Genomic DNA, 17,034 nt, shown 5'->3' on the forward strand with positions numbered 1-17,034 from the left:
TTGAGCTTCATGTTGTCGATGAGTTCAATCCTTTTTTATGTCAAATGAATGATACAATATATCTCTTACCCCAACGGACACCATTTCATGCAGATATTATTTTATTTTATTAAATAATTAAATGTTGTACAACCATGTACTTTATAATAATTTTAATAATTAACGACAATCTCTTAAAAAAATATTTAAAATTACAACGCATTCAGTCCATGCGATGACGATCAAAGGTAGTTTATTAGAAAAAGTTTTGATCCTCTGTAGAGATGAGCAGGTGAATTGGAAATCGCAGATCGATTCTCGTACTCTCAAGAGATTCAGTCTTAAGAACAATCACGAGACACTTAGTGATTCTAGATACACTAACAGGAAGTCAGTCGATTCTCTATTCAGAAGAGTCAAAGAAGCGTAAGTGAAGTTTCTACACCCGACGATTTTCTACTCAATTATTCTACGCACAGACGTTATTTTAACTTCACGTTTTTGACTCTCGAAAATGATTTATTTTTACACTAATAAAACTTTCATAATTTAAAACTACATAAACTATAAGGAATAAAATGTGCGTCTATAAAATGCCAGCCGCCGGGTCTACACAGCAAATAATTTTCAAAATATGTTTCTGACTCTAGAAAATTACTTTTTCTAGACAGAAAAGAACAAGTATAATTTAAGACCAAATTAATTGTCAATCATAAAAATGTACGCTTGACAACTACCAGCCTTCGAGTCTGCCTAGCTAACACTATTCAAAAATTGTCAATCGTCGGCCATTTGAAAAGATTTTTTTTTTACAGGTGCCACCGTCAGCTATGCCCAAAATAAGCGCACATCGGGCACCCTCCTACTTGATATTTCATGTTTTATTTTTGTTATTATATTTTATATATTAATTTATGGATTAAGTTTAATTGTAAAAATATCATATCATTACATATTGATAACATATATATTTATAGACTACAGAGTAAGCATATAATAATAGTAGATAATACTAATAATAATAAATTTTTGTAAACTTTTATGGGTTGGGCCTTCCGAAAGCCCGGCACTGGAGATTTTGCACTTCGTTGTTTTTAAGTAAGCCCAATAAATAAATAACGATTACCTAAAATATTTCTGTTATCACGGTAACAAGGTAAAAAGGCTAATCATTTGTTAAACAAAAGTAACTTTACATTTTTCTCGCCTCTTCTACTTGACATCATGGCATTCTTGTAACAAGGAGTCGGCAGTTAGTAGATACAGAATGGTTTGCTCTGCCTAGTGCAGGTAGACTGGTGAGTACGCAGTACTCATGGATCACCCTCATCAAAGGTCATGAATAATCTTTTCCAAAAGATTATCATCGTATATTAATAAAATTTTCTCAAAAACTCCAAAAACTTCCACCGAAATCCCTTCCTATACCATAAACGTTTCATTGTATCAAGTGTTCTATCCAAACCTGTCAGTACCAAACGCTCGTTAAAACATGAAAAGATTAGTCCCTATGATTGCAAATGTTTATAAACTTATGTGTTGATTAGCCCAGAAGTGAATCACACCCAAAGTGTTGTTAGTTTTGGCAAAAAATGTATTCTTTATCTTTTCCACCACTCGTTATCAACAGATAAGTTTTTTTAATACTGATTCCGTTATGAGTAGGTATTTTTTATTTATAGAAAGTTGTTCTCTTGGCGATAACTTGCTCGCAGTTCAAGCCACCACCCACGGTTTTTATATGAATCTGCAACAAAACTATCTGTTCTGTTTTCGAAAAAATAATAAATTACGTAACATCGATGTTTCCATGGTTTCCAAGGTCCATGCCCTTTTTACAAGGCCTTCTATCCACTACCGGACTTGTCGTTCTACGGTACCTTAAGTTTACATTGTCGCTACTTGTGGTTTTTTTCAAGCCCTTCTATTTTTTTCTCGCATTTTCGGATCATTTTGAGTGTCAATAAATTTTTTCTATTTTTTATTTTTATTTATTTAATGTGATTTACAACTGTACAAATAATAAATACAATAAGTAAATATGTTGTATGTTTCATATACACATGAAAATCATGGGAACGAACCACCCATCGGTGGTACTTCAAACATTAATTTAAATTAGAAAGTCCCGTGGCCATCTTCTTTTCAGACGCCTCGGAGGATTATCAGGGATTGTTAAGGATGAAAGATTAAGAATTAATGAGTTATGATGGTTAAGGAGTTTGGAATGAAAAGAGGGGTATCTGTTTTGGGCCAAATCTGCAACGAATGGGATGTTAAGGTCTTTGTGAATGAGTTTATTTGTAACGCAATAAAGAGCATCAAGGGTTTTACGTAGGATTTTGGATTGTAAGGATTGGATGCGGGAGGAATTTGATGGTTTGGTGGAGCCCCAGAGCTAAATTCCATATGTCCACATTGGTCTGATTATCGTAGAGTACACTAATTTTTTTCAATTTAATTCTGTATTTCACCTCTAAAGAATACGACCTTAACGATTTCTGTAATAATCTACACCATGTTCAATTATTCATTTATCTCACCTACGTATCCTACACAGAGAGCAGAGTGTGGTTAGGCACTGAGTTACTAACTCGTGTTCGAATTGGGCTGTGGCAGATAATTATATGTTCTGTTACAGTAGCTGTGAGTCAATCCTGTGGGTTCGGTATCCCATCGGCGTCCATCCAGCCTCATAAAGAGAGTATTCTCAATTGGGGAAAATCTGGCTGTGGAGCGTGATACTGACCCTTGCACTTTGTAAGGAAGTACTGAACCTGATCCTTGATGGATTGTAGCGATACAGATTAATTTTTGATTACTTCTCCTACGCATCAGAATCCTAATTTCCATATTTATAAACCGGAATAGACCAGGGCCCTGTTTCATAATAAAAGCTAATAGAACTAGTTCATAAGTACATGTATAAAAAGTTCAATGAACAAGCACTGATACTTTCTGTTTCTTAATAGTATCAACTATTAGTGATATTATAGGAGTTAAAAAGTAAAAAAAAAAATACTAATCAGCATTATGCAAGTCAACGGAATCGTACCAAGTACAAATTAAAAGACTAATAGTATTAGTTTGTTCTTTAGTATCCTCGGATTGTTTACATATTTTATTTCTAACGTAGCATGGAACATGTGTAATTGTATCATCAATAGCTTTAGAGATGAGGTTATGTTTTTACTGTACAGTAAAGGAAGTTTTTTCTTCTCTACATGCATGACTGTTCTCAATATATATTGAGAAATCCGTACGGAATTTTTCTATTTGGGTTTGTTCTTGAAGAATAACAGTTTTCTTTTTCACTTTAAATGATCTCTTTTTCTTGTACTTTTCAACATATAACTTTGCTCTTAGCAGCCTGTGGTCTGTGTTAAAATTGAAACTGTTTATGATCTCTAGATCTTTGACTAGATTGATTTGATTAGTAAGAAAATAGTCGAGCTCAAACTTGTGCCCTTTGGGAGAACACAATGTCCATTTTGCCTTAGCCCTTTTTTTTTAAAGAATGGGTTGACAATTTTCAAACGTTGACTAGAGCAAAAGTTTATTATTTGGTAGCCACCTTCATTACTTTCACCAAATCCCCAATCTCCCATAATTTAGTCTTCACCTTCTAGTTTGACTCCAATTTTGCCATTGAAATCTCCCATCATAACAATCCATTTTTTTTTTTTTTTAAGCTAGAAACTAATAGCCCTAATTTTCATAGAATTGTTTCTTTGCTTCTGTTGTATTGTATTGTAGGGATATGTAATTGTACAATAGTTAGGTGTTTATAAGGAATTATTTTTAATTTTTATACGGCTATTCTGTAGGTTATTTCTTTAAATTCTATTATTCTGTTTTTCAATTTTTTTGAAACTAAAAATCCTATGCCATAAATTCCATTTTGAGATGCTGTGTGCATGAAAATATTACCTGAGCTCTGTACTAAAACTAGACAGTATTTTCTCCTAACCTCCGCCAGACCAATAACATCCCATTTGATGTCATCAAGAGCATGATTTAACTCCTCCAACCTCTCTTCACTTAAAAATGTCATATAATAATTAAATTACCTTATACTTGTTCTAAAGGGCCCTAGTCTCAGAATAATAAACTATTTTCCATTTGATTATTATTGTATTTATTTATTTTTTAATTGATCTTTATCATTTTTAATTATGATAGTCGACGGTTATAGCAGTGCAAATAGTTAGAGGTGCCTCTGGCACGAAACTGATTCCCCTCCGCCATTATCAACTGTTAAAAAATAACTTACAAAACTGTTATAACAACTTAGTAAGGCCAATCAGAGCCAATCTGGTAATGAAGAAGTTAAAAAAAAAAAGAAAGGTTATCTCTATGGAACTAATAAATCATTATGCAATAATTTTTAGTGTTTTTTATAATTATCTTTTTTTTTTTTATTATGTCTACTAGACATCGAATATTATCTTTCACACGGATTAAACTATCTTAAGTTAATTCGATCCATATCTTCTGATATATGAAACGTTAATTGTTGATTGTTATATCACTATTTATATGTCCTATTAAAGTGATATACTGTCATAAGTATTTGGAATAGAATCGAAGGAATTAAATTATTAAATCTAAGGAAGTAAGAGGATTACGAAGAATCATTGTGTGCTGCCCTAAACAAAAAAAGCTTTTTCATTTCTAATAAATACTTGAGTTTTATGTAAATACTTTATAACTCAGCCTGAGGTAAATTATTGAAGTATGATTATTGCTTAATTGGCTGTTTTGTAAAATTATCTTCATAATTTAAATTAAAGGAAATGACCGAAAATATCTCCAATTTACTCATGATGGCGTTCAGATAATCTCTCCAAGACTAGATCTGATTTCAGCCAGTTTAATCGCTGATCTCCTAATTGATTGGATTATCTCGTTTCAATCAATGAATAATACCGCTGATTAAACAACAAATATCGCATTGCACTCAGTAGACTAATCGACTTCTGAATACGAAGGAGATAACCCCTTGAGAGATAAGAGTTCGAAGACCGTCTCAAATGTACAATCGTGGTGGGGAAGATACAGGAGGGGGCCTTTCTCCTACCAGTTGTGGCCACGAACATCTTGGAGGCTGCGACTTCTTGTGCTCAGGAGTACGCCATTGAGGTTAGATTCAGGGCTATCCTTACCGCCTCTTCGACACCCCCACTACCTCCGACCACGCCCGAAGGCACTAGGTTACCAACTAGTTGAGTCAAGGGCACCGGGTCATCTGTGTAGTCGCGTGTCAGGTCCGTACTACTATCTACTGTTATATTAATTTTAAGTTAACAACATATATTTCTGTATTAAATTATGTCGCAAATAGATATTATGTTATAAACAGTGAATAGTATCATAATAACTATTAAAAATTCCGACCGGGCATATACCTGTTTTATCTGGTTTAAATCTTTGGAACTTATACTAGCCTCATATTAATAACTTCGTAAACCTCTCTCGCGTTTTTTTTTTTTATTTTTTTTTTTACTATTTCTTTCCAAAGCTCTTGAATGGCATTTGATTTAACTGATTTGGAAATATATTAATCCTTCTGTTGATAAACTAGCACGACAATTCGTTTCAATAAAATAAATGAATATTAAAACCTTGAAAATCGTTTTGTCTTGATTAAAACCTTTTTGTGTTGATTGGTGGGCTCAAGTTATCGCTATTTTTGTGATTTTCTAGAAAAAAAAATTAGCTTGAGTGAAAATTAAACAAAATATTTTATTTTTGTATTACTGTAAAAATTCATATTAAGGTTGCTCGAGGTGGAGAAAACAAATATAAATTTTTTTCCTACCAATAATACAACAGTTTAGCAAAAGGCAACAAAGCCATAATGCAATTGGGTAAGATAGGGGGTCTCAGCTCCTTTAATTATTCATGAAACTCTTTAATTTATTTCGTATTTATTCATTGTTCGTTATTGCTAATAATGAGAACTATTTACTTTTTTTCAAATAAACTAAATTAAAGGCACTTTAGAGAAAGATTTTTTTATAAATTCGTGATTTAAGCCATGAAAGACTATTTAATTTTTCATAGTCATGCTAAGTTTAATCAATATCGTTTGATACGAAACAATATGTGAAAAATCGATTCTATAAAATGGCACTTCCGGTTGGTCGATATTACAGAAAAATTGCTGTCACATATTAATAAATTATATTAAGTAACACAGTTTTTCCCGTTTACTTACAATTTACTATTCACTAATAAGTTGCTATTTTTTTTCATTCTTGTGTTGTTCAATATAATTATAAACTTATTTTTTAAACATATTAATTAACAGAGTATAAAAGATTCAAAAGGAAAGTTGATACAAATCTAAGATATTGGCGATGTATTAGTTAGTTACCTTATGATTTATACATGATCAGTTAATAATTAGTTTGGATAAATATAAATATAGAAGGCAACTTCTACATAACTGTAGTTGGAACCAGGAAATATATCTGAAGAAGACAAAGTTTGGACTTTGCTGGCCCAGCAACTCATTCAGTGTATCACTCATCAATCATAATCTGCTTCAATATAAACCAAAACATTAAGAGATATATAAAAACAGTTAACAATGATAAAATAAACAGTTCATTAATATTAAGATGAAGTAATGAAGAAAGCAGAACATTAAATTATAAAGAAAATTGATATAAACATTTCAGAGAACACTTTTGTGAAAGAACGATAACTAGGATCCTCAAATTTGACATCTCTAATTGAACCCGATGGAATTAAAAAAAAAAAAATTGTTCCATAAACCCCTTTTGAAACATTCCTGGACTGTATAACTAACGTATTTTATCAATTTAGTTTGTAGTTCATCAGAGACCTCATCTCCGATCGAATAGAAGCACATGGCGAATTTGAAAACGTCCGAAGTCTGACGGTACAAAATCCAGAAAGACGAAAAACAATGCCTGCCGTTTTAATATAATTTGAAGACTTCCCCGGTCCTGGAAGGTCAATGATGAGTGGAAATGGGTAGACTTTATAAGTATTATATAATCTAACTGGTATCTGTACACATAATAAAAAAAAGGTTTAGGCGGCACTGATTTATTCGATGAGGGATACCATCAGAAAATATACATATCCAGGAGTTGAAAGAGGATCTGATAAGGATATTCAAGAATATTTCAAATAAAATAAAATAATAAATGTTGTGACGTTAGAAAATAACAAAGTATGAAGACGATAGAAACATTATACAAAGAGTTATGAAGATAAAATAGTCTTGATACAGTAATTTGGCCCAGTATGTATAGCGGTTGTTTATGTCAACAGTCATCATCGTGTAACGTACCTTGCTTAAGTACTTGTGTACTTGATCCCATTAAAATAAATGTATTTCCTTAGTTGTAAAAAACTAACATAACTGGTCAGTTTTGTTTCTCGTGATTCTAACAAACAGCTCTCAACTATTTGACCTACAGTCCATTGTAGTTCGCAAATGACTCTCAAAGAAACCATAATTTCAGTATTAAAACTGAGTATTATCTCTTTTATACTTTATTTATATAATCAGGAAAAAATAAGATGTATTTATTTATTTAAAGAAAGAATCAGCTGATTATTGAGAAATGTTTAGTCGGTTTTCTTATATGTATGAAGTTTATAATTATGTTGTTTTTAATCACTTAATAGCTCAGAATAGGCAAAAATACTTTCATTGAATTTGAACCACTCCGTGGCGATCCTGAAAATGGAAGAGAGACAAATACAGGTGTATCGTCCGATCGCAAACATCAACTAGAATCAAAAACACCATCTCATGTATTGGTCAAGTGACTATACAAGTACTGTTTGTCACGTGCAAGGGCTATAATATAAAAAATCAAACAGCCTAACTGTTAAAAAGAAAATTCAGAAATGTTTCCAGGGTGTTTACTCTCTAGATATATATTAATGGTTCAACATGATTTGCGAATATAATATTGTTTATTGCAATAGGATTCGGGGGACTAATAGTGGATTAGATGATTAACATTGAAACAAACTACCTGGATATCGAAATACGAATACTATTGAGAACATTTATTTAGAATGCTTCATATTCAGTAAGAGATCTGTGGTTATGAAGACCATTGCCTGGCTGCAAGCAATTTTTTTCGACAATGTAAAGTATAAATAAGTTTTTGTTTCAGAGTATGGAGTAAATAAACCATTTTGAACTCACTTGGAATGTTACGCCACCTCTTGAATAAAGCCTGATTTTTTTTTTATCTGACTCTATTTCTTGTTTATTACCATTATGTGCGTTAGGTATTGATCAGATTAGTCGATAAGCTGTGTAACCCTACACAGTATTTGAAAAGGATAAAGTATCTCAAATTTTTTGTTTCGTGTTATTGGCCGCATTGAAATATACTTGTCATGCAAATGTTTATCTGGTTGAATCATTGGAAATGCATTTTTTTTGTAGTGGAGCTTACAATAAAATTACTGGCTTGTTCTCCCTTTTTTCTCCTTGCATAGTTACTCTATCTTAATTTTTCTCCTTATATCCACTAATTCTTTATTTTCTTACTTCTCACCTTCTTTTAGTTTCTAATATATTTGTTGGTAATTTTCTTGTTTCTATTATTTTATTATTGTAATTTTTTTTTCAATTATTCTATTATTTGATAAAATCCCACGTGTTATTTTATATTCAATATTTATTACTGTAATTATTGTTTATATTTAATTCTGTTAATCTTAAATTTATACTGCTCATTTTTATATAATTTTCAAAAGCTACTTTACATCAACTTACAAGCCTTCCATACTATATTGAAGGCTCCATCCGCATTTATACGGGAAGCAATATCCGTGCCGCAGTCCTCTAGCCGCATATTAGATGACAGTTAATATTTCTTAACTTGCACAGTTTTAAAATTTTTCTGGCTTCGATTTCTCAAATCTACGTACTGTAACCTCTTCAAACATACCACGTGAATTAAGTAGCTTATTACTTCTTAGTTTTTCCTAGAATTTCTTACGTTTTAATATTCCATTATATAGCATTTGATTCGACTTTTCTCATTTATACTCATATATTAGTTTGTGCTTAGGTTCATCCGAATGGTGCTGTTTATTTTTAAATTTATCACACAAGAACGAAACATTAGCATTTTTTTGTGAACAAAATATTTTTACGAAGATAGGTACAACAAAAACATTTTGAAAAATATTATTCTCTTTTAAATTAAAAAAAAAAATTAGCTGCACCAGTGGCGCGCCAAAAGAGAAGATGCCAAACTACTAAAAATAAACAACAACAAAAACAGAAGAAGCAATTCCATTAGTAAGGAGAAAATATTGAAGCTTTGTCTTAGTATAAGAGCCCAAGAGGAGAAAAAACTCAGTTATTTCACCCCGATTTTTTATTATTTTAATGAAAACTAAGTATAATTACTAGTAAAAATAGATGAGTCCTCCTAGTATAGTAAGAGGGAATAAAATATGGCTGCTGTTTTAAAACGTTAAAAAAAATTAATTTTTCATTCAAAACTCCATAACTTTTAAATTATCAACAACACTAGAAAACCTAATAGAACATCATTTAAAGTAGAAAAAGATTGCTAAAATATGAGTCCTAATTTACTATCTACGTTAGTAGAACTATTTACGTTCAATTGTTCCCGTATTTTTAAAAAGTAACATTTCATAGAAAATGTCAGTACATTTTTTCAGTAAAAATCAGTAGTTAGTGAATTTATTTTGGAAAATCTATATCTCAGGAGCCATTCGACGTACACATGTGTATTAGCACTCAAATTAAAGCTAGTTTAATGTGCCGTGAAGTAGTTTATGGCGTTTATTTTCGTAGGAGTAATATTTTTCATGATATTTGGCAAAACCAATTCAGGCAATGTGAATTTCTAGTTGTTTGGAAAAAAATGGTTGATTGATGAAAAAATAAATTTCTGGTATTTTTAGACGCACAAATGTCTTCCAGCATAGTACTAGGTAGAGGTAGTAGTTTTTATGATATTCCTACATTGATATGAATTTTTCATATGAAATTATATTCGAACAACTAGAGATCAATTTATTTTGACAATGTAGTTTTCATGATATAACATAAATAATATCATGAAAACAACTCCTACGAAGATAAATATTACAAAACAACTTTATAGTTCATTAAACTAACTATAGTTTGAGTGCTAATAGACATCTGTACGTCTAATAATTCCTGAAATTTAGTTTTTCATTAATCAAAAATTTTGTCTTCAACAACTAGAAAACTCCCCCTCACTATACTTGGCAGACTCATCAATTTTGAATAATAATTATACATAGTTTTCATTAAAGTAATCTAAAATTGGGGTAAAATAACTGATATTTTTTCTCCTTTTGGGCTCTTGAACTATCTCTTCCTATCGCACCTACCAGCCCTCTAACCTTGCGCCACTTTAGGGTTAGCTTTTGTATCTTGTTTTAGCCCTGAAAATTGGGTCGAAATGTTGGTACATAATAAACAGTTTGGTACTAATTTTGCTACATTTTGACCACCATCAGTACCATCTTCGTTCATAATTACATACGGTAAATTGATAATCTTCTATCCTAACGAATTCTGCAACTTCAGGGCGCTTCTAAAGTCAGGAGTACCAATGTAACAGATTGCAGAGGATGATCACCATTACCCTTGATCCTGCATGTTGTCACATTTTTCTAGCCAGTGGGGTCCCAAATTCATTACATAGAATCAATGCAACCAATTGACCAATTGGGAATTGATTTATGAACGCTTTGGGTTTAGAACTAAGGGACATAGCGTCCGAGTCCTAATCTTAAACAATTTTAATAATATTTAAGTTTATTGATCAATTAAATTACGTATAATTTACCTTATATTGAATCTTTATAAAACGTGTAACTGTCTCTGAGTTGGGGATAAACCTGATGGTTGAGCGTAGATGCTGACCACATAACGTCCCTGATTAACCACTGGCTAAGAAATGACCAAGTAAGAAACTCAAAACCCAAGTGGGTTGCATTAGCAAAGTGTTTTTTTTATTTTAATTGTTTTTTTTATTATTATTATTTTTGTATCATAAAAAATGTTTTTGTCAACAAGCATTTATTAGTTGTTAACACAACTAAAATTCGTATAAATATATAGTTGTTGAGAGTATTTATGCCAACTGAAATAACAGAAATATTTAAATTTTCACTTTCACCTATCTGTATAAGAAATATATAGTAAGGGGAAGTATTCCGATCATGAATAAATAATTTTGAATCTGAGTTTTGGAAATGTACATGATCCCTTGAGTTTAAATAAAAAAGTTTTCAAAATGGTTTTGTGTGTGCCAGAGTTTGTGTGAAGAGTCCACCTCTAAAACAATTTTCAAAATTCAAAAATCCAAACACTAAACAAAATATGTATGTACAGGGTATTGTTATTTGATCTAGATAATCATTGAAATTGTGATTGGATGGAGACAACCTATTTTAGTATAATTTAAAAATAAAAATATTATACCTAAAATAAATTGAGAAATGCTGGTCAATTTTTGTAGGCATTAATTTGTAATTGGCATTGCAAGATTGCAACTGAGCAAAGTATTATGTGTATCTCTTATTAGTGCAATTTTAACAAAATTATTTCACCTGCGAAGTTCTAAAATACAATTTATTAAATCCAAATAGTTTTATAAAAAATAAATATAACATAAATTACATTACACTTTTTTTTTTAATTTTCAAACATTCGGTCCTCATTGTAGGTAATCATGAAGGTCTCTTTGCAGAGGTATAAATATGTGATAAGGATGTTTATTGAGATAATAATAAGATTAAAACAGGTATGATAAGGAGAAACAGAAAGAAAAGTAAAAAAAATAATAATACACATATATTATCATAAATTATATACATATATTATAGACAAAATATCGGGAATATCAAACGGAAGCAATCAGGGAAGGTTCTAGGAGGAAATGTAAGGATAGATAATATAAAATTAAATGATTCTTCATTTTATTTTATATTATCTATTCTTACATAACTATATAGCTAAATACCTACATAACTAAATATAAAATCTAATCTAATACAACAACCAGAAATCGATGTTTATGACAGGTAAAAAACAAATTATACATTGTACCCTAACAGCTGGCAAAATAGAATATTTCCTGAGCTATTAGGCTGATGTTAAAGGGGCACATTTTAAAGGTCTGTTAAATATTATTGTGGGTTACAAGGTCATCATCAATGAAAATTAATGATGAGATGTTACTATAATAATGCAGAGGTTCAAACAATTTTATTTTTCTCTTTGATTGTGAAGAAGGTTTATTTTAATAAGTTCCTAAATATCATGTATATGTCTAATAAAAGTTGAAATGTATTTTATTTATATAGATCCGTTTGCAAATGTTTCTCACTCTTGTATTTGATGTCTCCCAAGTTAGCTCTTAAAACTTGTTTGGATGAAAGCAAGAAAAAAAAGAAAGTTTAATAAAAACAATTTTTGATCCCTTAGTGCTAAGACATTGCATGTAGCTGAAATTGGATTAGAAGAAATAAAAAAGAATCCAAAGCACAAGAAAAGATAATGAAAAATATATCAAAAAGATCATTGCCAATTTGTTTGCTTCTATTTTCTTTATTATTTTGTTTGTTATAACCTAATAATACAATTTTTATTTATTGTCTGATGTCCCTTTAATCTATCTGTAAGACAGTAACATCACCATTACCGAAGTCCCAAAACAATCAAATTGAAAGTTTACAGAACTCTTCTCCAACAGATTTTTCATGGACATATTAAAAATTGGCCTAAATCGTCCACGTGCCCGGACCAACAAGTCTATATTTAGATCTAGATTACCACTCTCTTCCTCCACTTAATCTATTATGGAAATAACCCAGCACAAAATGCTAATCTGCTAACTATACAATTTAACTAACATTGTTGATGCCACAGATATTTGTTTTGTAGATGTTATTATTTAGATATTAATCTTATACTGATTGGAGAAAGAAATTCCTTTTCTAAAATTTTTCAAAATGGCTTATATCTCATACATTTTAATAGAAAGCAAAAGCAGATAACTTAAATATTCAGTAATTAATGAAAAAATATATATGCTGTGATTAAAAAAAAAAAGATCCAAATGTATTCTATGTAGTTTTAATTAACAAATCTTTAATTTAGTTTTTTTAATTCATTAAACATTTTAAAATTTATTATTTCATGCTCTTAATATTTATTCCTCAGAGATTTTTTTGTTTCTTTCCATTTTTTATTTATTTCAAATTGGCATAAATAGCAGATGCTGATGGCAGTATATTAATAATTCTAAATGTTTTAATTTGTATTTGAATTTATAATTAATTTTTATTTTCCAATTAAATTTTCTTTTCATTCTTGTCTTTATCAATTTTTCTTAAAGTAATTACACTTTCAGATAAAATATTATTATAATTTCAGGGAACTGGTGGTTCTATCTATAACCATATATTTTCTATACATTACCCCACATAAATTATACTTTCACAATTATGTAAAAAAAAAAATCTGATTTTTTAATAAAAAGTTATAAGTTATCAAAACAAGGATTCAAAAAAAATTATTTTATCTTTACCTTTTTTATGTAATTGCAGTCTGAAAGAACTTTGTGCCACAAACAAGGAAAATATATATTTAAAAAATACATAGTATCAATCATAAACTAAAAATAGATATACCAACACATTTATTATATGCTGTAGAAAGCTATGAGTCCATTTCATCTAAATATAAATCCTTCTAGAAGCTTAAAAAGTGCATTGTACATTATGTTTTGTATAAAACTTCTGTTTCATAAACACAGATAAGTAATTCTCACAAGTGCTCCTAACATTAATAGGCAATCTATAAAGATAATAGTGAAAGAATAATAACAGCAAGGTCATTTTATTAAGCTTGGAAGAGGTAATCTAGATTTCATTGTCTAAGTGATGAACAGAAACCCAAGTTATTGCTAATATTAATTGCACCAAAACCGTAGTGATTTTAATTTTGTTCAAGTTACAGCATTGGTTTAATTTCAAAAGAGTATTATTATCAATATTACCCATTTATACCTACATCATTTCTAGTAAGGAATCATTTTATTAAATAACTATATTTAAACCAAAAATTAACATTATATTATTTTCATTTATCTATATATATACTGAACAGTAATGATATACTGAACAGTAGTTGATAAATAATGAAAGGAAGGGTTTATTATATATTTGTCATTTGATATTCTAGATTTAGATTAATTTTTTCTGATTGGTTATTTTATTATGGAGAGAATGCAGTGGGAAGGGAACAACCTGTAGGAGCATTGTGTTGTAGAGTAATTATATAAATAGCTTATATTTACTGACAAATTTATAGTTTTAGAGAGTTCCCAAACTCTCTCTTTTTCTTCCAAGCTATTCCATACTTCCCAAATCCTCTGGCGGCTTCCATCCGAACCAAATGAGAACCCATAATATTGTATCGCCAAGTGTGCTACTCGTATACCCTACTGACTACTGGTTTTGATTAACTAACAAACTGAAAACTTAAGTAAAAGTTCACTTAATAGAAGAATTTTTATAAACTATATCCGACTGTAGGAAGATAATACATTAAATAGTTTAAAAGGTCGTTTTTAAATTTCTTGAGTTTGTATAAAGGATTTGTATAAAGTTTATAGCTTATAAAGGAAATTGGTTTGAAACAAACAACCTTTGTTTTATATATGTATAGTAGTTATATATATATTATTTTATATATGTTTTGTATATGTAGTTGTAAACTATTTTCGTTTCACTTGTGACCGCAACCCTGACCATCTTCCTATATATATAAAACCTTTGTTTTACTTTAGAAGATAATTTTTAGCCAGTTGAGGCAATTATATATTATTATTTTTTTATGTGTGTGTGTGTGTTTTTAGACATTTTACTAATAATTAACAACAAAAAACAGATAGGATTTTTAATAATGTTATTAGGATCAAATCGAAATATCGATAGCTGGACCTGATAATTATGAAATATACCAGTTTATAACCTGTAAAAATATGTACACATTTTGCAGATTATATATCTCAATAAAAGAAAGGAATGCTTAAGTGAAATAAATTAAAAATTTTTTTTTTAGATTTTCAAAATATAAAAAGATAGGAGGCTATGCTATTTTTGTTCTATTCTTATATGAACAAAATAATAAATATGCCTGTATACACATGTACAATAAAAATTAAACGTTTTTTATAAATCAAATTAAATATTAACAGAAACCTCATATATTTACAATACAATTTTTAATTTTCTCCCTACTAATAAAATTTATAAAACAAAGTATAAAGACTATGTTTACTTAAATTAGGAGGAAATTTAATTAGAGAGATACTTACATAATAAAAGACAGTTTTTATTCATTTAAAGTTGTCAATTTATAGTAGACACCTGAGCAAATAATGAAACAGAAAAATCCTCTAACTGACTGATAAATGTTTCACTTTATTCAAAAATAGCTTGAGTGATGACTGAGTCCCACTCATTAGGTACAGCAAATATACATTAGATAAATCTTTATCCAAACATGTTCTACTTTATAAAGGCTACTAGGTACTCTACTAAAACTAGGTACTACAAAATAATGTTTCTCATAATATTATTTTCATATATTTTTAATTTTTTTTTATCTTATCTATATAATTTTCTTTTTACTCAGTATTCTACAATTTTCAACATTCTGAGTAGCATTCCATGACAAAGCAGATAGTGTATTACAAGCACTATTTAAAAGAATAACTTTGTTTTCTATTGAAAACAATCAATAAAAATTAGTTAAAGACCAAAAAAAAGTAGTATACAAAGTACTAGAATTATCTGATGTAAGTTTTAAAGTTTTTTTAAGGCATTTAAAGAAGTTGATGAAATAAAGGAAAACACATTATAAAATCAAATACTACAAATTCTTTGTAAGCGTAAATACAAGCATCATATTTTATATAAATCGTATTATCGATTTCCAATTAAAAATAACTCTATATTTGGTGAATCTATATTATTTATTAAATAAATACAGCCAATGACACTTTATAACCATCCATAAGTGAGAGAAGTTAGAAAATAAAACAACAAACAAGAAATTTTAATAGTGACAGACAAAACTCCTGTTCAATTCAGACCAATTTATATTACACCATAAATAGGCTTTATTTTTTATACTTTTTAATGATATGAAATCTATTACATGAGATGTTTATTAAAAAATATATATATAAATAAAACTAAAATGTTTGTTTTTCTTATTTCTAGGTACAATGGAAAGTAAACAGTTAGAAGTAGTTCTGAAAAGATGGGGAAAAGAGTCCAAGATAGATCAAGTTTTAAGTGTGACATCAGAAGCTGCAGTTCCTAAAGGAGATAACTACCTCTCTGTAATTACAAGACTGAAGGTTAAGGTTGTCCTTGGCAATGGTAGGATATCCAGAAAAAAATTGATTATGAAAGAGACAATAAAAGATGAGGCTTTAGCGCAGATGGCCAAAGAAATGGGAACTTTCAAGGTAGAAACGATGGTATGTTGCTGATTCTAGTCTTTAAGACTTTAACAAGTTTATAATAGTCACAATTATAGTAAATAATGTTCTTGTGTCGGAGATGAGTAACCATGAGCACTGTATATGATGGTTCTGAGGTACACTATACTCTAATCCTTCTTTTCAGTTCTATGTTTAGTTGTATCTTGTTGAGGTTATGTCAAGAAAAACATTTCAAAATTGCCTTTTCAGAAGAAAACACAATGAATTATTTCCAAATTTTGGCCCAGTCCTGAACTGAAAGGGATTCACTGGATTTTTTTATACCTATTGTAACCATTGCAACCATAATGAGTCGAAGTTAATGGCTGTGACCCAAGTAAATGATGGCAATATTATTATTTGTGTAGATTATAACCCACATAATTTAATTTTTTTTCTTTTAATATACATAATTATTACTGCTTCGTCGATATATGAATCAGTTTAAGACCTAATGTTCATCTTTAAATTGTAA

At 29.6% G+C, this 17,034-nt stretch overlaps 2 protein-coding genes across 2 annotated transcripts in view; one reads left to right on the plus strand and one right to left on the minus strand.

Moving 5' to 3' along the window:
* LOC106682289 (uncharacterized) overlaps positions 1–15,721 on the minus strand; it is a 30,828-nt gene extending 15,107 nt beyond the window's left edge. Inside the window, exon 1 of the mRNA XM_014423047.3 lies at positions 15,384–15,721. Coding sequence (XP_014278533.1) covers positions 15,384–15,408 — 25 coding nt within the window. The 5' untranslated portion in view covers positions 15,409–15,721. The remainder of the gene's footprint in view (positions 1–15,383) is intronic.
* Positions 14,064–17,034, plus strand: part of LOC106682290 (uncharacterized) — a 6,225-nt gene continuing 3,254 nt past the window's right edge. Inside the window, exons 1-2 of the mRNA XM_014423053.2 lie at positions 14,064–14,084; positions 16,294–16,556. Coding sequence (XP_014278539.1) covers positions 16,299–16,556 — 258 coding nt within the window. The 5' untranslated portion in view covers positions 14,064–14,084; positions 16,294–16,298. The remainder of the gene's footprint in view (positions 14,085–16,293; positions 16,557–17,034) is intronic.

The sequence above is a fragment of the Halyomorpha halys genome, unplaced genomic scaffold (genome assembly GCF_000696795.3).
Source record: "Halyomorpha halys isolate HHAL.00 unplaced genomic scaffold, Hhal_1.1 Scaffold400.1, whole genome shotgun sequence".
NCBI classification, from domain to species: domain Eukaryota; kingdom Metazoa; phylum Arthropoda; class Insecta; order Hemiptera; family Pentatomidae; genus Halyomorpha; species Halyomorpha halys.